Genomic DNA, 22,869 nt, shown 5'->3' with positions numbered 1-22,869 from the left:
TGCTTGAAAACTGGCCACTTGCCTTTTTCAAGCAGTGTACTTTCAACATTACTTAGGCATTCTTGTGTATTTACCTAGTCAGATTCAAGCCTCATTAATAATTATGTCCACTATTTTTCATCTGTAGAATCCAAATTTTTTTATAGAATATTTCATAGAGGTGATGGATGCAATAGTCTTACCAATAACATTTTGTCCAAATTGGGGCACCTGATATGAGAATGAAGAGCTGGAATACTCTCCTTGGGAAATGTTTTATAAGTCCTCCTTCTAGTAATTCGTCTCAATAGGGTGTTCGTTAGTGACTCCTGACAGCAGGCAATTGTACTTTCATGTAGCATTAAACTCCTGAATTAGTAGCTATGCTATTGCTAGCATTGATTCTGGCAACCTGTTGTAGCAGAATCCATAAGAAAAGAAACAACAGAATTGTGAGAAGTTCTCTTTGCAGTCAATGGCAAAACTTCTACAGAATTCAAGGGGTTTAGTTTTTCATAGTTTGCTGGTTCCACATAGCAACATTTTTCATCCTTTAGGACAGACACCACCTTTCCTTTCCCCCTATATGCCTCCTCCCTGCCAATTGAAGTAATGACCCAGAGCAGTTTAGATGATTAACTTTAAATTGCTATTTGAAAATTTCTTACATGAGTATGGAACACAGAGGAAGTTGGTTCAGTTTTATTATTGTTTGTATAAGTATAAATAACTTAAGAATCCCATAGCATACAGTACAGAATGGTTTTGGAAAAGAGTTGCTATAAATGTATACAAATGTTTACTTTCATTACCTAAACACAAGTAGTCCAGTAGTGAAGCTCCTGTAAAATGAAATGAAAATTTTAACTTCTTCTGTATGCCCTCTCCACTGTGACAGAGAGATGTAATTTTCACTTCCTTGTCTATAATATTAATTAATTTGACATTGCAGTATATACTGCTGGAGAAATCTGGACAGTGCTATACAGTGAGATCTACTGTGCTTGCTGCAGTTCTTTTCCTTTATGCAGTTTCACAACAAACAGGCTCATGCTCTTATTTGTAGTAACTATGGAAACTTTAGAAGCTCTCTTTCTAAAGCTGAGCATACAATAAAGTGCTTAAAGTGTTGGTAGGATTAGAGACTCTAGAATATGTTTAATTTTCTTTCTGTGTCTCTATCTTTGGAGAGGAGCAAGAGGGTAATGTGAATATTAGCTGGCGACTAGCTTTAATCTCTGCTGACACTTAAGTCTGTCTAGGTCTGCACACAGCCATCCAAAGGTCTTAGCCTCACACAGCATGTGAACAAGGGAAATCATGCATATTCATGATTGAATTTGCAATGGAAAACCTACATGCAGAAAAGAGTTTTTGAATGAGTGAAAACGTTATTGAAAACATTTTGCAGCTTCAGCTACAGTAGTCAATAATGATAAATACCATAATGATGATAGAGTTCATAAGATAATGGGGATGTCTTAGATATTATGTAGGCATGAATGGATATGATAATAGGAGAACATCATTTGCTGTGCGTTTTAGCAGTGTTTTTGTGTTGAAGAACATAAAGATGATGGAAACAGGATTATTCCCAAGGCCAATACAAAAAAAAAAGTATTTTTTTTTTCCTGTGTGACTCTTTGCATTATTGAAAACTGTCACTGTTTTAAAATTGCTTTTTAAATTATTATTAGTTTTATTAAGGGAAGTGTTCTCTTATGCAAGTGGAGTTCAGTGTTGTGTTTTAGAAACATGGGAGAAATCTGCACCTCATCCCAGGAGCAGAGCCAAGGAGGGTGATAGCATGTTTCTCACAGCTTGCTGGGAGACCTTCATGTTACTTTCTGGCACTTGTGAAATGCCCTAAACAAGACCCAGGGAAGACCTGCTAGTATCAGCCTTCTTCCACCTCTGCTTGTTCATCTGCATTCATCATCTGGTATACTTTAGCGTTCCGAAATTCATTCTTACCTTTGGGGCTGTTGAATGAGATTCTGCTTCTGGTTTTTTTTGTTTTTTTTTTTGATATTTTATTGTTGGTTTATATACTCAAATGTAATCTTTAGTAGAAGTATTCAACTTATAACATATATGTATTTTGGCACTTTTCTTTTCATCTAACCCATAGTAGTGATGCATGGACAGAAGACAATACATTGATACTCTCTCTATCATGTTCATCTATTTGGGCTTGATGTGATTTTTTTTTTCCTAATTTCTCTACTCTGTCACTATCCCATCTGGATCCTGCTTATGCAAGTATATATATATATATATTTTTTAATGGTGGAGATGTGCAGCATGTTTCCTGATGGTCTGAAAAACTGTCAGAAAAAAGCCCTGCGGTTGTTACTCCTTTACCACTTTTGATTTCCAATTCTGGGCTGCTTGAATGTGAAAATAAATGTAAACTACTATTAAAAGGTAATGGGCTGTTTCACAGATTCACGGCAATACAGAATTTTTCCCTAGCATGTGTGTTTCCTGTGACATTTGGCCAAGCTACTCTTCATTTAAACCTTTCTCTCTGTTGAGGATTCCATATACGCTTTTTATTTCAGTCCTTTCTCTATTCTCTTTTGGCATCTAAGTAGCGCTGTGGTTAGCTTATGTCTCATATTTTATTTATTTATTTTTTGTCTTCCTTATTCTTTTGTGTCATTTCCTGTCTTAAAATTAAGGTTGTGAAGGCTGGATAAGGTCTCATGTTAAGAAAGCTGCTCCTGTCACATGCTGATGTTCATTCACATTGCTTGTTGCATTAAACAGCCTATCATGACAGACTGCCTTTGCGGAATGAGTGTAAAGCTAAGGGGCAGTTGGAGATGGGAGCAAGGTAGGCACAGCAGTCAGTGTAAGGTACACTTACAAAGTAATAAGACTGCTACTGTAAGAACGTGTGCAGTGGTGCTGGATTTTCCAAATGCTGTTATGATAGATTGTGTAAGAAAGTCCAGTTCATGCATTTTATTCGTTTGTCTGAAGTTCCCATCTTCCCCCGTTGAGTTTTCCCCTCCAGTCACCCCCTGGCAAATGCCTGTAAGAGCACTATCTCATCTCTGTGCTTAGACACTGTCCAACCCAAAAGACGTCAAGGAGATGAGTAAATTAAGCATATTCTTCTACTGGATGTGAAGCTACATGTAGTAAATAATTGGTGCCCTGCAGGCAAACCACTTTCATGTGATTCAGAATGGCTTGCTTCCCATATGGGTAACTTGGGAAAGATTATATCATCACATAGCTTTTCAGCTGCAGAATTGGAGCTAACATCTTTGACACTTCATAAAATGAACACTGTAGTTCACTTGGAAGATGCCTGACTGATAATCCTGGGAATTTAAATCCTTTGTCTATGGCCCTGACATGTGCCTCAATCCTGGCCTCAAGGGACCACCTTAGAAAGTGAATAAGTTGCAGCTTGTGCCCATTTAAACGTGAGTAGGAGCTACCTGCTGGTGATCATAGTGTCTTGTCTGTTGGCGAGTTTGTAGAAGTACCCAGGCGCAAAGAACTGGACATAGATAGTATTAGAGGTTAATATTTTTTAAGGGTCTCCCACATTATTTGTGCTATTTTCAGTTGTTAACATGTATTTCTCTTTTCCCACATTTCAACTTTTTTGGTGAAAGTAGTCCTCTTTCTTGTACCTGACTTACAGCTTATTATGCCAGTTCTTGAATGTGCAGTGTAGAGGTGTTAGGACTGTAAGTACAATGATTTTTTGTTTGTTTGTTTGTTTGTTTTTAATAATGCTAGGAAGATCATTAGAACATTTCAATTAACTATAATTCTGTTTTTAAAAAATGTCCTTTCAATTCCTGCAGTTCATGTGTTTGTTTTTGTGTGTTTGTGTGTGTGTTTTTTATTCAAGGTAAAACCTAGTAAATTTGCCTGAAGTTAATGGATATACCTCATTTAAGCTTAAATTATCTCGTATGCAAGTATTTGCAAGTTCAGAATCATAATCTGTATGTGTCTTTTTCAAACACTAGATTTCTACTGTTTTTCTGGGCTTGATGGATTGGGGGGAAATGTTAATAAATCATTGTTTCATCTTTACAAGAAAAGAAAGAAAAACAAACAAACACACAAAAAAATGATCCTTAACTTTGTGCAACAGTTGTGAACCAGTGGGCAGTATATGCTATCCGAAATCTCACTGAACAAAATGAGAGAAACCAAGAGCTTATTGCACGGATGGAGGAGAAAGGATTGGCCGACAATTCAGTCCTTGAGCATATGGGTTTAGAGATAGAGAAACAAGATGATAAGTTACTTCTGAGATCTGTCAGAAAAAAGCCTTTGTGAACAAAAAATTAAGAACAGTCGAATCATTAAAAGATTTCTCATTTGAAATATTTTTCCTGCTGAAACAATCAAGGCTTCTTCAGTTTTATTTCCAGTCAGTTGGATGCATTCTGTTCATTCTCAGAGAAATCACCAAACAACTGTTCTCCCTCACTATTGTAAACAAAAGGACACTTACGCTTTTTCTAAATACATAGTACATTTTTACAGTATAGTAATTTACAGTATACAGCATAGTACATTTTTTTCTAAATACATGTCATACCTCGTCCTGGTAGTCAAGAAATGTAAATGAATTTATGGAAAAAATCCTTCTTTTCAGATGATTGAAATTTCATTACTTTCTCATTTCATTAGTAGAAAGATGTCATGCATGCGATATTGAGTTGTTACAATTTCCATGAACCTGAAGATAACTATCATTAAAAACATAGCAAAAATATCTGCCTTGCAATTTGCCTTCTGTGTTTAAAAGATCTGTGCTGAATCAGGGCAAAACAATGAAAGTTGCTTGTCTTCTACCATGGTGCTTAAATACCTATATTATATAAAGAACAGTGGAACACTGGATGTACGTAAATATTTAGTGAATTAAACAACATGCCTTCAGCAATTTAAATTGTTAGTAAAATGTCTTTTTACCTTGGTACCTTTCAGTCTTCATGACAAGTATATTAAAAACAAGGCTGTAGCTGTTGCAGCAACAGATGCTACATTCCTTTGCACTGGGGCATGTCTCTGTTTTGGAGACTTCGGTGTTTGTTTGAATTTTATTTGTTCCTTTGGATGGTAAGTCAGCCCACTTTCCTTTTATTTTGCACTTCTCATGGGTTTTCTGAACTCTGGCAGACTGCTGAAGAGGTAGTTTCTCACTGTGATTAATTCTAGCAGTTTCTTTTCACCCCTCTGCCTTTCCAAAACATTGACAAAACTCATTTCCAGTTAATTAATTCAAGAGAGGCAGAAGAATGGAAGGCCCTGCCTCTTCATTTTGGGTACCCTCCTATATTGTTGTTGGACCCTGCCACTGTGGAATGTGGCATGAATGAGATGGGTGGGAGAAGGGGGGCTGAGAAAGGGGAGGAGGTCTGGGGTGGGGTGCGGGGGGGGGGGGGGGGGGGGTCAAGGTTAACTCTGTGTGTGCCATACCTTGTCCTGGCAGTCAAGAAATGTAAGCCTCCATGTATAAACCAAACAAGAATTGCAGATTAATGTTTCTAGATCTTTGCCATTGCTGTCATTTGGTTTTCCTCAATTCTGTCTAGCAGAAAGGTCCCAGAAAAGTTAAATTGTTCATGTTGTTGTCATTTAATCCCACTCTCACTGGAAAAACAAGTTTGTGTCCTTAAACTATGTGTAACAGACACTGAGCCATGTGCATCAGCTCCTCAAATCCCATTTTTGACTTCAAAACTGGAAAAAGTATGTAGTACCTTGAACTATAAGAAATGTATAGTAATGATTAGGAGTGTAGCCAGACTACTAAGATCTTCTCAGTTTAGTCATAAGGCTTTAGTATCTACCATGCTGACCAGATGGGAATGGAATTGATCTAGGGGGATTTTACCTTCTGGTTTTCAAGGCAATGATACAAAACTGCTAATTCTTTAGCCTTTTATTAAGTAAAGAATGTGTATAAAGGGATGATGGCAATAGGAATAAAGACTCTTAAGTTTTGTTGCTTTTAGTGACAACCTAATTAAAAAGAAATGGAGAAAAGTATTGTTTTAGAAAACACTTTTTTTTTTTAATAATTTGACAAGAACATTTCAGAGGATGTTTAAAATGGTTGTGTTTAAATGCCAACTTTATAAAGTCATTTCTTATACAGGTGTTTTTTTGCTACCTGAATGGAAAAAGATATGGTTTTGTTTCTTCCTGAGCATGTGCTCTATAAGATTGTGGTTTCTGAATGATTTTCCTAAGCCTTAATTCTTATAGTTAGGCCAGAATTAATTTAACAGTTAAATTACTATGTTACATAATATTTACAGACGGTTTTCTGTTTTTTGTTTGTTCCTTTGTTTTTAATTTTCATCTTCACAGCACAATTGAAAATTCATAGTTCTAGCACCTAAATAACCCCTCCCAAAAATTTACTATAAAAACACACTTTTTTTATTTGGAAGGCTACATCTTTCAACTCTAAAAGGAAAGAATGAAGCTTTTATTAACAAAGGAGCATCAAATATAATAGTACCTAGAATAAAGTGAAGCAGATTTCAATTGAGGAATGATAAAACCTCAGGCACATTTATTTTAGCAATGCTAGTTAGGAAACTCATGTTAGATAATTTAACAAAGTGAGAAAAAGTAATTATCCTGAACAAAAAATGAACTTCATATGTGAAGGAAAAAATGCAAAGAATTTCCTTTTACTTAGGGTAATAAAGAGTTAAAATCCTGTTCACAAAGCAAATCCAGAAAGAACTTGGGTTGTGTAAAAAGCGGTGGGAGTCCCTTTTTCCTTTTAAGCAATAGGGAACTTTTTTTTTTAAACTTGATGGTTGTGCACCCACCAAAGGAATACACACAAACCCATAAATATAAACCAAATAATAACAAACACAAATAACTAAAAGGGTTTTGTGTGTTTCAGTGTATAATGCAGTAATAGTTGTGTTTTCTAAATGGGAAATGTAGGGCTTTCACAGTAGAGAACATGCTGATTACTGTATTGTGAGTGGCTGGCTTTTGATTTTCCTAGATGGATTAATTCTCAGAACACAACAGCTTCCCTGTCCTCCCCCAGTGCAGTCCAAGTCTCCAATAGGCTTGTTTTATATGCTAGAGGATTAATACAGCACAGCAATCAGTCATAAAAAGCAAGCTTTATTGAGTTTGTAAAGGGGCAGAACAGTTAGATCAAGTCTTGTGACCATCTTATTGCTTTCGAGTGCTTCCAAACAGTAGTGATCAGATCTTTTTTTTTAAGGTCCATTTTTTTATTAAAAGCAAATAAGGAGTTAGTTTTTCATCATGAGCTTTTTAAAAAGCTTTCTTATCAGTTGCGAGAAATAAGTTTAAAAGTTTGCAGAGTTCTGAATTTTTACTCCTTCTAGTAAGTTGTGTTTGTTTTACCTAAAGTACTTGTAAAACTTTTGTAAATGCAACGAACAAAAAATAATCCCTGGCACTTAGTGCCATTGTCACAATCTTTATTTAACAATTGATTTTTTTTGAAGTTTGATATATCTTTTGAAGTTGATATAAGTGTTTGGGTAGTAAGACTCCAAAAATTCTCCCCTTTATTTCCAAATAAAAGCAATCTAAATATGAGGCTGTACCTAAAACTATTTTAAACGTTTCTTTGTACCTAGCCTTATCTGCATCACTGTTTTATATTGACTTAGAATTTGCTGTCTTCTTACAGTACGGTAAATAAACTTCTTCATAGTAAATGTTGGGAGCAGAGAGGGGTGAGAAATTGTGAAGTAATGCAAAAGAAGCCATTTTCCCTTCCCTTTAGGCTTCCTCCTTAAAATCACTATGGTTTCCTTCTGCAGTGTGCACCATTTTGGTATTGGAGAGCTGCTGGGCCAGCCAAGGGGAGGCCCAGAAGTGCAGTGGTGGGCGAAGCCTCCGAGGCCTCCATGCCTCGCTCACGTGGAGGCCCGGCAGAGCTGTCCAAGGTGCTGGACCCTTGTGCCTTGCTGCTTGGGTGCGGAGACGGACAAGTCACCGGCATCATTAAGGAAAGAAGCAATTTTGTTAGGTGGATTGCCTCCATTCTCCTGATTTCCTTCTGGGTTGCTTTGCAGTATGTTGAAGTCACAGCTGGATAAAAGTGTTTGTGCACTGTTCTTACAGTATACCCCAAAACGAGTGTTTCTTATTCAGTTACATGTGGAAGATATTTAGGTCGTGATTGCTGTTTATGGGCAGACCTGTTAGCAGTGTCCCTCTTTAGGGTTAAATAATGTTTTCCATGTTGAGATCCATTTCCAGTTGCTTGTAGCTTGGTGAAATTGTAACCTTTCAAGTGGAAATTTTCCATGCCTCTTCAGGGTTAATTAGTTTCTTTACAGGAACTTTCTCTTATGGTGATTTCTGATAAGATGCAGTAATTTATGAAAATGAGAAGCTAATGCTTTTTTTTTTTTTTTTTGGCATATGTTAATAGTATCCTTAAAGTAAATTTTTAAAAGACTTAACTATTCCTCATATAAATGATGGCTATGTATTTTCCTTCTGTCATAATCCAGTTCAAATTTGTCCACGTTGTAAGCTTTGGAAAACCTTAGTTCATGCATTCCCAATGGAGACTTGGGAGGGCCAAGCCACTGTTTGCTGAATTTGCTTTTGCATTGTCTTTGTTCCAGTCATGGCCATTTTCAACAGCTATTGCTCCTGACTAGCGTGTTGCTGGCAAAAGAAATCAAAAACTGAGAGCTTCTCTGCACTTTTCTGTGGGCTGCCTGCTGATGTCCATCTAACATGGAGTAAGGAACCACTCAAACTGGAGATTGCAGCAACAAATAAAAGTGGACCCTACAGGGTGAGAAAGGGAGTAGTTCTGGTAGTTCAAAACCAAGAGAGGACTACTAGAGGATTGGGAATGCATTAGCATTCTGTTTGTAAAAACAAACCAGGGAGTATGATTATTTAGCATCATTCTTTCCAGACTCTGACAGTTTCAGATTTTTGTAACCCAAAACTGCCTTTAGGAAGATCCTTCCTTCTCCAGTCTAAGATCAAAGCAATATCTACTTTCACACCAAGTTTATTTTGGACAGGATTAGCTACCTGTGTCTTTCTGTTGCTTTATTAGAATCAAAGATATTCTGCTGTCTGGCTCAGCGTTTTTTGCAGCCTTACAGCTTACTCTAGTAGTCATATGTAATTCAGAAAATAATTACTTATTTAAAATATGTAAATAGAAAACAAAATATTTAAATCAGAATTTATATCTTTTCACATCTTTTGTAGGAAAGGTAAAAGCAGCTGAAGGTAAAGACATGGAAATCAAGAGCATTTAAAATTAACCCCACCTTCTTTTTGCTGCATACTTGATCACATCTGAGTTCAGAAACACCAAAACCCAATACTGCTTTGTATGTCTTAGAGACATCACTGAAGCTTCGTTAGTAAGAAACACTGCGTTGAATTTGGTCTTGTTTAAATGTCAGGTGATTTTCATAACATTTATACTAAACCTGAAAGTTTCCTATCATTTTTGAGTGGAAACAAACATAAGTTCAGAGAAATAATCATGTGAAAAGGATCTTCTGCACACCATGGACTGTCCCTATTTCTGATTAGAAGCAATGTTCAGAAGGCTTGTTCGTAAGAAAAAGGCAAAAGAAAAAATGTAATGTGTGCACACTCAAGAAGGGGAAGAAAAAGGGGACAGCATCATTAGTGAAAAGAAACTGGGAGGCATACATACGACTGTCTTTTATTACCCTATGTTCCTCATCAAAGACCTACAGCAAAACTCATGTTCTGCTTTTTCTAGGCCCATCATGATGGGTTCCGCCAGAAGTGCTCATTTATGAACAAGACTAAGATCGCTGCATCAAAAGCCACCTTCCAGCCTTGCTCAGAATACCTGAGATAAAGGCTTAGAGGAAGAATGATTGAAACCCTGCTCAGTGCAAGATATGTCTATTCACTCTGCCTGTGGTTTCCCTCAATTCACTCTGAGATTTGTTTTCTCAAGAAGTTTTGGGAACTCTTGGTAAAAATGACAACAAAACCACTTCATAAAGGAATAATGGATGAAAATGCCTAGCTGCTTTTTGGAAACCAGCATACTTACTCACTAATACCTGTGAAAAATCTCATTCTTAATGTCAAGTCTTCTCACCTGGGCCAGCAAGCTTGTGTACGTCATTTTTACTGTTCACTGAGGACAGAGTGCATGCATAACGCTATTACAAATGACCAAGGGATTTCACTAACACTGTCATTAAAATTACAGCACATTCTTTGTCATTCTAAACATTTGCATATCGTGCAAATCTTTGCAGGGTGGCTGATGCTTCACTCTCTTCTACTTGCTTTGTAAAGTCTTTGTCACAGGAGTTACCAATGCATTTAGACAGACCTTGGAACTTACTCTATTGTCAACTGCTGTCTAGGCCAACACTAAATATTATTTAAAGATCTTCTTTTTTTTTAGCCACATACTCTATAAAGTGGTGCTTCTTCCAATCTGTGGCCTGAGCTCATGTCTATCTAATGATACCAAGATGTGTCTGAAGTGTATTTTGCATTGTCAGTGCTTTCTTCTAAATTGCAGCCATCCATTGTCAGTCTGCACTCCATGGGTTAAAGTGTATTTTGATGTTAGAACAAGCTTTCATTATGTTTTCTCTCTTTCTCCCCTTCTCCTACCCCTCGCAATTTGGAACTTTAAGCTTTCTAGTTAAGCTATTATGGTGGCCATAAACAGGTGTGTGCTTTACAGAGGGTCTCATTCTGTGGTTTCCATTGGCATCCCTGGCCTTCTGAACTCCCCTTTGCTACCTCCTTCCCCCTCAATAATTTTTTATGAATGATAGCTTTTCAACACCCTGGGAACAGCTTGTTGGGAAAAACACTCTTCATGGTGTGCAGTCAAATTCTACACATTTCTTCAAGGGAGTTTTATGAAAGGAATGGTACTGTGCTGCAGGTATGACGTATGCTTGGACATCCCTCCCACACCCCCTCCCTGCTTATTCACCCCCCTCCCCCTGCCTCTATGATTCACTGTGATAAATTTGCTTTTTAATAATGCCAGTGGGCTCTCTCACCACAGGTGTTTCTCAATTAAAATCCACTTTGTTTAAAAACTGGAGGCTTGTTTAACTGAGCCCCTGGTGAGAGTTGTCAGATCCCAGGATAGGTGACAAAAATAGATTGCTGGAACTCTGGAGTTGCATTGAAAATACCATATCCCAGGGGTACCAGAGGGCACTGTCACTCTTAAAACAAGTCTGCAATTTTGAGAAGCCCTAGGCAGAATCCCTGGGAGTCGTCGTTTTTAGTGCTGGGCTTTTTTTAATCCCTTCCCACACCCCCCACCATCAAGTACATTTCCATTCTTTCTACTGCTGATTTGACTGTTTAGAAAATAAGTAAAAGAAATATATATTTTTTTCCCAAAACACTCTCTCTTTTCTTAGTATTCTAATAATATTTGCAATAAATGAATTGGGGCAGCAAAGGGGGAGAAAAAAGCCCTTTCATATGGGGGGGGAGGAGGGGTGGGGAGTGTTAGGATAATAGATGGGATATCCTAAATCATTAGGATAATTATTTCTTTTTGACCAAAATAAAGGAAAATTTACTTTGGGGTTATCTGATCTTTTCCCTTCCCTCTTAGATGTGTATTTTTAGCATTTTGAACACATGTAATGTCCTCAGATATTGCTTACCAAAGCATTCTGAAATAACTATAGAGGGTGGATGGGATGACTCAGGGGACTGGTAATTGAATATGGAGCCTTTTCACCTCGAAGTCACTAGTTTGAATCTAACCCAAGTTGCCAGCGACCTAGTGGTTACCCTCAGATGGCTGTTTAGTGGCCTATATGAAGAGAGTTGGTGGTCTCCATCCAGCTTTTCGCAAGCATCTGTCCACATCACAGAAACCACCATCACAGTTAGTACTAATCAGCAGCCTTGTTGGCAGTATCAGTAAGTGAGGCAAAGAACCGAATTAGCCATTGAACTGTCTTCAGCTGTTAGAGGTGGTCTTTCCCGAAGCAGAGCCAAGGCACCATGCTATTGGAGTCTTGTAGCAGAAACTTGGCTTTGACATTGTCTGGGTTGCATATGCATGTGTGTTTTGTCCCTCTGGGGAGACAAACTTTTGCTACTCCCACAGTATTTGTCTGTCAGCCTTGTCACTACTCTGCTGTTGTTTTGCTTTTCCTCTGCAGTTTATCAATTCCTGCATTCATTAACATCTCCATACCTGGTGGTTGGACCAATCATTGATGAGATCGGTCCCCTAACATCTGTGCTAAGTCTACCACAATTAGGATTCTTGATATTTCATTCTATTTTCTGTCATCTGTCATACCAGTAGAAGCTGTCAGTTGCAAGTTTCCACACTATCCCCATCATTTTGCAGTCATCTCTTTCTGAAGCATTTTTACATTTTTTTTTCTCTGCAAGTAGTTTAATTCTGTTCTGAAGCCAAAATAAAATTTAGCCATATTGAAGGTGTGAGGGTAAAGTGAGTAATTCCAACGTTTTAAAATATGTACAGCTAAAAAAATAAAAATAAATAAATAAATAAATAAATTGCAGTCAATATACTGTCTTTGGGAAGTTTTAGAGTATAACCCTCTTGTGTACTCTGATAGGTTCACAAGTGGATCCCAGAGCCCACAGAGGATACCCCTTCTGGTACTAAGTTGATTGATGCCTATTATGCATCAGACATATGCATAAGTCTATCTGTGGAAACCCATTGCAAGATCATAACAATCTCTATATGGAAATAGTTGAAGTAAACATGGTTTACAACATTTTAAGCTGTATGTAATTCTTTCTGAAAATGTGGAATTCAATATGCATACTTAGAATTCCATGTAAGGGATCAATAGTAACACAATTCTAACCAAAATACAATGTTTTTCCTCCCAGATAGTGAACTGAGCACTGTAGCAATGTGGTTGTGAATTTTCCCTAAAGTTTTAGTGTTAACAGTTGTTTCTGCAAAAATAAACATTCTCTCAAAGTATTGGTAGCCCAAACACAAAAGCTGAAACTGAAGGTAACAATAGTGACTGTACTAGTGTTTTTCTCTAATGAGTGAAATGACTACAGTGAAGACTGCAAATAGAAACAAGAAATGGAGATTTTAAGCTTTTTATTCCTGGTATTTGTGAAAGAGTCATGAAGAATCTGCATAAGAAGAGATTTATATATTGTCTCTAAAGGAGAAGGACAGGGTTCATTTGGAGTCTGATTTAGGGTAGGGATATCCTCACACTACACACTTCCAGGTAACTAGTTAAGCCAACTATTATTTCTTTGTTTCTGTTCATGCACTGATGGATGACTATGTCAGACATCACTGGGACTGAATGTACATTGTGCGTCTTTCTGAAATATGGCTTTGTAGCCTGTAGGGGGATGCAAGGAGGCAGATGGGAGAGCAATGCATTAGCTTGGGAGCAGCACAATTGGAGTTGAAGGGCAGCCTAGCTCACAGCTTTCTCTTCTTGTTTTAGTAAATCTCAAGAAATTCACTCTTGAGCTGAGTGGAAGAGTCTACTGGGAGAATCCTGCATTGGCTGGTATCTTGAGCAGTCAAGATAAAGCAAAAAAGGTTGCTGTTTGCAAGTTGGAAAAAGTGAATTAAGCCAAGAAGATGTTTGGAATGATTTTCCTGAGTTGTGAAACGGATGCATATCAGTAGCAGACAGAAGTAAAGCATTCCACCTTTAAAGCTTATGCAGGAAGGAGAGCTGTACACAGCACTGCACTGAAAATCTCTCTTAGACTAAGTGTTTATAGTGCTGGAGGCCTGAGGAGATGGAGTCTTCTAAATAATGATGATTTTATGGAGGAAGTCATGCTGTCCTCTCATGAAGGAAGGAGATGGAGAGAACTGAAGTGGGAACAGTTGGCAAGGTCAATCTCTCTCTTGTCGCAAGAGCCGCAGGAAGAAGGCCTCCAAACAAACCAAAGCCCCAGGAGTGAGGCAATCACTATTTCTTCCTGCTCACATCAAATTCTTGTTCAAGGCATTTCCAAATAAGGGTTAGGAACCAAGCATTGCGACCGCAAGATGACAGTACAATGCTATTGAAACCAGGATTCATTTTTCCTTCTGCTTAAAATAATCTATGTCCGGCTATGAATCAAAGCTCTGCTGTAACCTGCCATGCACTAAAATTGAATGACACAAATGTATACAAACCCTCCTGAAAAAATAAATGACGGAAAAAGCATTAACTGGCAATTCCAGAGTAAGAGTGACTGTTGAGTTAACGTGATTTTAATCATGTGCTGCTTGTTAACCTCAAGGGAAGAAAGGCCACCATATGTCTGTTGTGTGAGCACGTGGCACACACAAATCACATGGCAAAAGTAATTTATGCATAATTGTACCAGTAAAAGTGTAAAAGAGAACAAGGAGTAAAATTTCTTGGCTAATGTGAGCTAGCCTGAGATCAGTGGAGCTTTACTAATCTGTACCAGCAGCTGGTCTACCTTGTCACTCATACCCTTAAGGCCCTCCTCTTTAGTTTGCCAACACTACAATGGCAAAATATTGTGGAAGATTTATTTAGGTGTCTCACTAACATAAAAGAAAATGAGTGTGATACCTAGGAGAAGAAGGCAAGAAGCAGTATTTGGGATTAGGGCAGTGCTGTGAGTGCGCAACTAGCTTTGAAATTATGGTATTCAACCCACTTTCACCTCATTTGTATGGAACTCCAAATACTTGGAAAACTTCTCAGTGATGTTCTGATTTCAAAAGCTATCCAGTAGCCTAAATGTCCATACCTAACAACTAAAACCATAACTTTGAAGGCTAGTCTTTAAAGTTTTGAGCTTCAAACACTGCCACTAGTGCATTATTCATAATCTGTTTTTTCCATTTGATATCTTTCTATGGTGTGATCTATATAGCAGAAAAGAACCCACATCTGTTTACAACACCCTGGAAATTCCTGTGGGCAACCAAAAACGCCAACCACAAATAACTGCTGAGCTACCAATAAACATGCTATCTGGAGTGCCTCCACCCACCTGCCATTAAGCAGTTTTCTAAATCATGTTTGAAAATAGGAAAAATCAGATTAGGGGAAGAGGGGAAGGGATAGAGTGAGGGCTGTGAGGAAAAGACCCACTGGAAAAAATAACCTGAAATTAGCCATAGTAGTACAGGATTTATTATTATTATTTATTATTCAGTAGAGTAGGTTACGTTTGGGCCCTTATCTGAGCATCACATCATAACATGATGTATCTCATTGGATCAGATCATTTGACTTAGAGTGGGGGCGGAGGTCTGAACTATTTTATGCTAAGAATGGGTAGGTTCCTCTGAGCTGTGTCTTGTGGAGATCGGTTTTGAAAATCCAGGAATAATACTCCAGGCAGACACTGGGACAGGCTTTAAATTCCAAGTTAGTCCTAGACAGCGAGGGCTCTCTGGGTCATTCTTTGTTATAACATCACGGTTTCTTTACATTGTTAGGGGTTTCATTACAGGAGAGAGCTGCAATTTCCATTGGCTTAAAATGCTTCTCAACATATCCAAAGATTAATTCTTTATCAAGAACTCCATGCACTAAAAAAAAAAAAAAAAAAAAAGTGGATGGATGTACCTGAAATTTAAGTGTTTGGAAAGCCTTCTCAAAATCAATGGAAGGAGTTAGGTTCTTAAAACTGAGCATCTACTAAGCTATATTCTCACCCTATGACTCTTCGTGTCCTTAAGAAGTTGAAAATATTCCTATTTATTGGCTTGATCCTGTGTTATGCTACTAGATTTGTAATGTTCAGTGAGCTCTTAACTCTGCTTTGGCTGTTACTTTGTGTGTTTTTTTGTCTCACTCGTACTTTATCAGCCAGATATTCTGCTTTAACTTGATATATTAAAAAAAAAAAAATAAAGTAATGTTGCAAGTGGTACAAAGATTTTGTCATCCATAAATAGTTTTTCAGCTTATGTTCTGGAGTACACTGCACTTGTGTTGACTTCTCCTCTTAAAAATTTTCTACACTTAGAGCTTTTATTTCCTGCATCCAGGTAACTGTTTTTTTGCCTCTTTTACTTTGCATTCAATTTTCCATTTTTTTTTTCTTTAAGTAGCATGATAGATGCTAAGATGCATGATAGATGATAGCAACATAGATGTCTCCTCATGGAAAATGACGACATTTTCCAAAATCTTATGGCTACTTGGCAATACCCTCCACATCCTGGACCTCTATTAAAAGAAATAATAATAATAAAGAAACTTTATTTTTAATCTAATGTGTTTTTTTTCTTAGTCTTTTAAATCAGAAACTTGATAACTTTATTTATTTATTTATTTTAAGCACTATGCCTCCAAGTTACTTATGATGACTGAAAGTCTAACCGATTTCTGGATTTTTGGTGTCTTTTTGGCTCTTCCTGACTTCCTCCCTTCTTCTGTTTATCTTTATTGTGGAAGATGGCTACAATTCTTCCATTTCATGCAAATTAAATTTACTGCTGGGTTTCCTGGCAAGTTACCAATACAGGTCTCAGATGACTTAAATCCTTCCCATGGGTACATCAACACATTATTGAGCAATTACATTCTCTTGTGGCAGTCATCTGTGGAATAAGTAAACTCCCTCTATTATCCACACAATGATATCATGCACCATAAATGCATGCTTGGCCTCCATTGTGTCAACAATCAGTTACATTCTCAAAGGAAGAAATGTGAATATAGTTCTGAAACTACACTGACTAATAACCAGGTCAGTTTTATTACCTGTTTCTACCTTGAGTGCCAACATTACATTTAATGTAAAAGACTAACATAAAAGGAGAAGGTGAGTATAAAGTTATTATTTATTCATAGTAAATATATTAACTTATTCAGTGGGAGATGGAAAGGGAGGCCAAGGGAGAAGAGTGATTTACATTTAGATCTTTTTTTTCCTCTCTTTTTTTTTTTTTTTTTTTAAATTTCCTTGTTAATTTCCTTGACTAAATGAAAGCTGGCCGTAAAGATAATTTTCTCATCAATAATTTTTGCAAGACTATGACTACATTAATGATCATTTGTGGATCTGCTTGCACAAGCAGAATATTTATGTAGCAAGATGTCAGGTAATGCTCTCGTGGAATTTAGATCTCTGAATACATGGTTCAGCATACAGTTAAATCAGTAATGAGTCTTTTCTCTATCTTTCTCATTTAAAAACATGTACATAAATGTTTTGTAAAGTTTTGAAAATTTCCAAAGGCAGTGCTTATCTGAAAGGGTGACCTAACTTTCTGGGTACCCTTTAATAGTATACATTAGCTATCATTTATAAGCTATCCTGTGCTTGGATGCTTCCTTCAGCCTGCATGCATCTGTGTGTCATTTAGTGATGTAGTCGAGGCTTATCACTCTCGCCGATACAGTATTTTAGTTTGCTACCCTGTGGAGCTACACCTAATGAGGCCTGCATAATGTGAAGACTGGCTTCGAACAAATATTAAACATGGGATGAGACCAGCAAAAATGGATGGAAAGTATTCTAACGAGGGAAAGAATTGGGAAGGTTTTTAAGTTTCATCCTGCCCTCAGATAAATGTAATGACCTCCACGTGGGATGGGACCTTTGAAATGGCAAGGCCCAGCACTCTTCCCAGCCTGGATTATCCCAGCATTGGAGGTGGGCAGTTTTGAGTGTCCCACAGGCTGTAATTGCCACGCAAAGCCAATCAGAAGTTGCTTCCCATGGATATTAAGTTCTGTCTCTTGACAGAGCATGGATCCCAGTGTGTTTTTTTCAAGGTTTTAAAGTATTATTCAGTCTAGATGAATGACTACCCTTTGCTTTCTCATCAGAGAATATTTATGACTGTCGAAGTGAGGCTGAGTTCCTGGAGACGGGATAACGCATGGCTTTATGCTGCCAGAGAGTTCCTTCTGGTGGTCACACCAATGTTTTTTCATACTCCCACGGACACCACAACTTTTTTGGATAAGGAAGAAGATGATGGAACACAGATGAGGAAAAGAAATGGCCTCAGAGAACTTGGATACGTGGGGGTATTTTTACCCTTTGGGTTTTTTTCTTCCTGAATTTCAATGAGTGGCTTATTGGAAACTTCTTTGGGTTTGAAGTGTTTTGTTCTTGTTCCACACACACAAAACTGTTTTGGGTTGTTTTGTTTGTCTTTGTTTATAATGCAGCTGAGATAGGGTGACTTGATATTTTTAAAATAGAAAACTGATGCCTTCTGAGGGAATGAGGGGGAACAGAGGAGAACTTCATTAGCTGGAAACATGGGTCATGCCAGGGACAATTTGTTGCTGTGAAGAATGTGTTAGAGATGGGAGGAGGATTGTGTAGAAGCTGATACAAAGGGAAGAGTAATGCTTGAGTGCCTAATACACTGACTGTTCTCCAAATGCTGGACCCTAATTGCTCTTCAGTGGCAGTCACGTATCTCCTTTCATTTATGATTTTTTTCCTCCTCTCTCTCTTTTAAGAGAAATCATTGATTGAACTGTTCGAACCCTCAGCATTAGCAATTATCAGGTACTGAATGCCAAATAGATACATCCTATTTCATACACTATTGTCACAGTATTTCCTGTCACTCCCTAAAAATAAAACCTGGCTTATTATTGAGATAACAATGTCAATGGGATTACAAATCCAATTGTGTGAATTATTGCATAGATGAACCCTCACAGAAAATACTCTACATTTTGTCCCTTCTCATTTTAATCATTACCAGAGCACATAAGACTGTAAATTTAGGAGTGTGCTGTTTTGGAGCCTGTTGTTCACTGGAGTTCAATGTGCATGATCTACCGAGGAGTAATAATAAATAGTCAGAGAAATAAATTATCAATAAATTGTCAGATATGGTATGCAACAAGAGGATAACGTACCAATGACATGTTGTCTTCCAGGGGTTTCTGATCAGATTAACAGCATTAGTCTCCACAGTAGACCTGTTTGTTTCTGCTTTATGGTTGTTAAGATGAACACAAATAAATTCATGAGTAGCACAAGTAAGGTATTCTGTTTTTCAGAGTGATCACCCTTAGACTATCTCAATAGTTTGAAGTTAGTATTTTCTTGGCATTTCTATGTCTGTGATATAAATAATGTGATAAAGTCTATTTAATGATAATCCTCTTTCCTTACGTGTTGTCATTGCCATTGCACAGCTGCCTCACTTTTCTCTGGTCAAACTAGACAAGGGAGCCAGAAATTAGGAGTAGTATTGAAATAAACTCTTGTTCTGAATTACATATTCCCATTGGTGCTGATGGAATTCAAATACAATGTCAGATAGGCTCTGTAAGCTCCTGCTGATGGATTAAGATAGAGAACGTGTCATTGTTTTTGTATATCTTTTATCACCTACTTTTGATTTTGTTGTTCAGAAATAATCAACATAGTGGGTATTTTGAGAAGTTTAGCAAAGTTACCCTTTACACAGATTCACTTCAAACATCAGTATATACTGAGAGCTGGGAAATAACATTTGACAGAACAGCATCAAGAGACATTCTTTCTACCACTTCCTTTCTGACTGATGTTAACAAATGCATGTTTTTTACGTTCTTTCCCTTGGGAAAGGGAGAACACTGAACTCGAATAATCAATATGAGGTTTTTGCATGGTTACTTAGGAAAGTCCATTCCAAAAATCTTTTTTAATTGCAAGTTGCCTGGTGTCCATTGACAGGATCCAGCTACCCATTTTTGATCTACCATAAGTTATGGAATCTGTCTAATAGAAGCAAACCTGGATGAACTGGTTTATGGCACAATAACCACATGTATGTATGTTAGTGAAAATTAAGGAATTTTTTAAAAGGGAAATAACTACCATTTAAAAGACAATTTTGTAATTACCATAGTCTTCTGTATTAATTTATTGCTCTACAGAAAATATTTTTCAGATTTATTTTTTCCCCCAGCATTTCTACCAGATCGATGGAAGCTGGATTTGTTGGCTTCTGAACCTCTGCAATCCCTTTTCACTTAGCAAGAACGTGAGGCACTCTCTGTTTGAATCAAGATGCAGAGAGATGTTTTGTGGTGACTGGTGGCAGGATAAGATGGTAGGGAATTCCTGAATTTTATTTCTGGTGTGTGTTTTGCAGTTCTAGACAAATCACATCAGTGAGGCTTTCAAAGACACAAATGTCTGGTATTTATTTCCCATTGACAAGCAGTAACATTAAGTGGTTAACAGCTGATTGTAATTTTTCTGAATCCTTCCCTTACAATCACTCAGTTTCCATATTCTCAGTTATCCCAAATAAAAGGTGAAAGCTTTGGGGTTTTCTCCTCTGGAATTTAAGTTCTGCAGAAACACATTTACAGTTTAAGTTCTGAGATGAGATCTACTGCGTGAATCCTCCAAGAGTGCTGGCAGCTCCTTCCTTCAGCGAGAGCTGGCTAGATGAAGCTGCTGGGCACCAGGGTGAGTGTGGACCTCCCAGACCAGGTAGGAGAGAGGCCTCCAACCACAAGTACCTTGCCCACACTAACGGGCAGAGATGCCTCACGTACCACACATAGATCAACAGCAATATGGCCAAATTTGCACGTTTAGCAAATGGATTGCAAGGCAGGTTGTGTTCAGGAGGTTGGGAGGTGATGGGAGGTCTGTGGGGATGTGTTTATAGGACTGGCACAAGGTGGGCTGTCAGTGCTGCGTGTCTTGGAGCAGTGATGGAAAGGGCTCCTAGACGTCCATCCAGTTTTGGGTGGGGTAAGGGCTTGTGAGGCCAAACATGGGGGTTACAGGAGATAAAAACTGATGTTTTCTAATGGTGTTGAGCTCTTTTAATAGAGTATGTTGAAAACAGACAATATATACAGGTATAAGATAATAATACGAGTTGGAGGACATGATAGTCTTGTGGTTCAGACACTGGATAGGAATTAGGAGTTCTTGGATCAGTTTTTGACTTTGCCACAGACTTCCTGTTTTACTTGCAGCCAGTCTCTTAATCTCTGCATCCACCGTCTGTGAAACAGCTAGTCTTGGAACAGTTTGTCTCTGAAAGCATGTATCTAATTTAGCTGATATTGTAAAAGTTAAATATTAAGGAACTGTTACATTATCATGGGATAAAACTATGCCACATCTATTCTCACTGTGATCTTTGTTCTTTTTATATTACATTGTTTTTTTTCCTCAAAAATAATGTTTTCACTACATACAAATAAGTATAACAGAAATTCATGAGGTATGTTGTGAGAGCAATACTTGCAGACCTTATGTCTGACACAAAAATAAGAGATGCAGCTTTAATGTCACTGGAAAGACTTCAGAGCTGATTGTTAAAATGAAGCACAGGTTACAATAAACAATAAACAAATAACAATAAAAATAAATAACATCAGTCTCTGCAATTATCAGTCTTCCAAAGCTGTTCTAAACGTTTAGCGAATTATGTCTAAATGTAGACCCAGTGTCATCCACCTGCAGACAGGCACACTGCTCTGAATTCTTCATTCAACTTTCCATTAATATTCTGTGGCAAAGAAGGGAAATATCTTAGGTAAGATCAATGTTCAAACATGTTCCTTCAGGAACTAAAGAGTGATCCTCAAAACTACCACCTGGAATGTAAAAATTATGATCTTTGCTAAAAATAATGGAACTGAAGTCTAAGAAGGAAAAACGTCACTATATTTAGAGGACAGATGAGTAACTAGCTCCTATTGCCCGAAGTAGACTTATTTGCAAAATTAGTCTCTGTTTTAATGGGCATAGTATATTTGTGTCAAGGTGCTTCCAGAAGTATGAAGCACTGATGAATGTCAAACCAATCCACACTATTCACATAAAGAAATGGAAATGTCCTGTTTAGGTTGGCAGTGTGTCCGTGTTGGGAAGATGGTGATAGAGACTCTTGAAAAGGTCAATATTTTATTCATTAAAATTTTAAGTATTCATTAATACTATGGGAAGTGATAATTACCTAATAAAAGACTGGACTAGTCTATCTACCCAGCAGAACTGAAGGGACATCTGTAACACAATCAGATGCCTGAACTGGCAGTGAAGCAGTCAGTGTTGCAGTACATTCAACAGTGGCATTCAGTACAGTGGCACTCAAAACCAGCAGTCTAACCAACCTGGCTCTATGAGTGTCCTAGTTCTAACTGATAGGAAATTTCGCAGTATAATGGCAAGTTCCAAGTGACATAACCCTGAAAGGTATGTCTTGCCTCCCCCTTCCAGCCATAAACAAATGATGTGAGCTAGTAATAGTGACACGATGCTTTATAGATTTTTAAAATATTCTAACTGCAAAGTGTCTACATTGTCACATGCACCAATTTGTAATCCCTGAAGCATTCGTACTGTCAGATTAAGTAGCCTGTCTCAGCTATCTCAGCTTCCTCTCTAAAATTTTGGTGGGGTTAAATACTCTGGGAGAAGGCATCATCTGTTCTCCGCTGAGAATTTAATATGGCCCACAGACTATTTCAGGCTGGTTACAAAATTACTGTACAGAAATATTTTGGGGAACCTTTGCTTGGAGATCTATAATTTAAGTCTCTTTCCAAAAACTCTAGAAAGTAAGCCTAGAACCATCAAATCAGGAAGGTATTCAGCTGGAAATATCACTCACCTTTACTGGAAACAAATCATACATATCCTTTGGATTGCCTTTTGTAATGCAGGGGCTGTTAAAAACCTCAAAACCAGAGAGCTCCTTTGGCTTCTGAAACTACTGAAGCTTTGCACAGTTGTGTTCTCAGATGGTTTGGCACAGCTTTAGTAACACAGTGAAGCTCTGAGGAGTCTTTTTATCCCTTCCTTGTCTGCTGGGACAGCTGTGTTCGGTGATGTCTTGAACCTACCATGAACTAACTACCTGTGTGCCTTGCTGCGTTAGCATCTTCTACAACGTATGTTATGTTACTTTTGCTGAGAGAG

The 22,869-nt window shown here is 37.7% G+C and overlaps 1 protein-coding gene and 1 long non-coding RNA gene across 7 annotated transcripts in view; both read left to right on the top strand.

Moving 5' to 3' along the window:
• ATXN10 (ataxin 10) overlaps positions 1 to 4,735 on the top strand; it is a 124,949-nt gene extending 120,214 nt beyond the window's left edge. For all 6 annotated transcript variants that reach the window (XM_048046886.2, XM_048046884.2, XM_048046887.2 and 3 more), the window contains one exon: positions 4,106 to 4,735. In XM_048046886.2, the coding sequence (XP_047902843.1) occupies positions 4,106 to 4,293 (188 nt within the window). In that variant the 3' untranslated portion in view covers positions 4,294 to 4,735. The remainder of the gene's footprint in view (positions 1 to 4,105) is intronic.
• Positions 4,736 to 5,441: 706 nt separating this feature from the next.
• On the top strand, positions 5,442 to 21,427 carry LOC125179866 (uncharacterized). The gene is made up of 3 exons (XR_007157795.2): positions 5,442 to 8,791; positions 9,752 to 17,059; positions 17,790 to 21,427. It is a non-coding gene; the product is annotated as an uncharacterized lncRNA (long non-coding RNA).
• Positions 21,428 to 22,869: the final 1,442 nt, after the last annotated feature.

This window comes from Anser cygnoides, chromosome 1 (assembly GCF_040182565.1).
Source record: "Anser cygnoides isolate HZ-2024a breed goose chromosome 1, Taihu_goose_T2T_genome, whole genome shotgun sequence".
Classification (NCBI taxonomy): Eukaryota; Metazoa; Chordata; class Aves; order Anseriformes; family Anatidae; genus Anser; species Anser cygnoides.
Note: the sequence above shows the minus strand (reverse complement) of the source record. Positions and strands in the feature narration are given on the sequence as shown.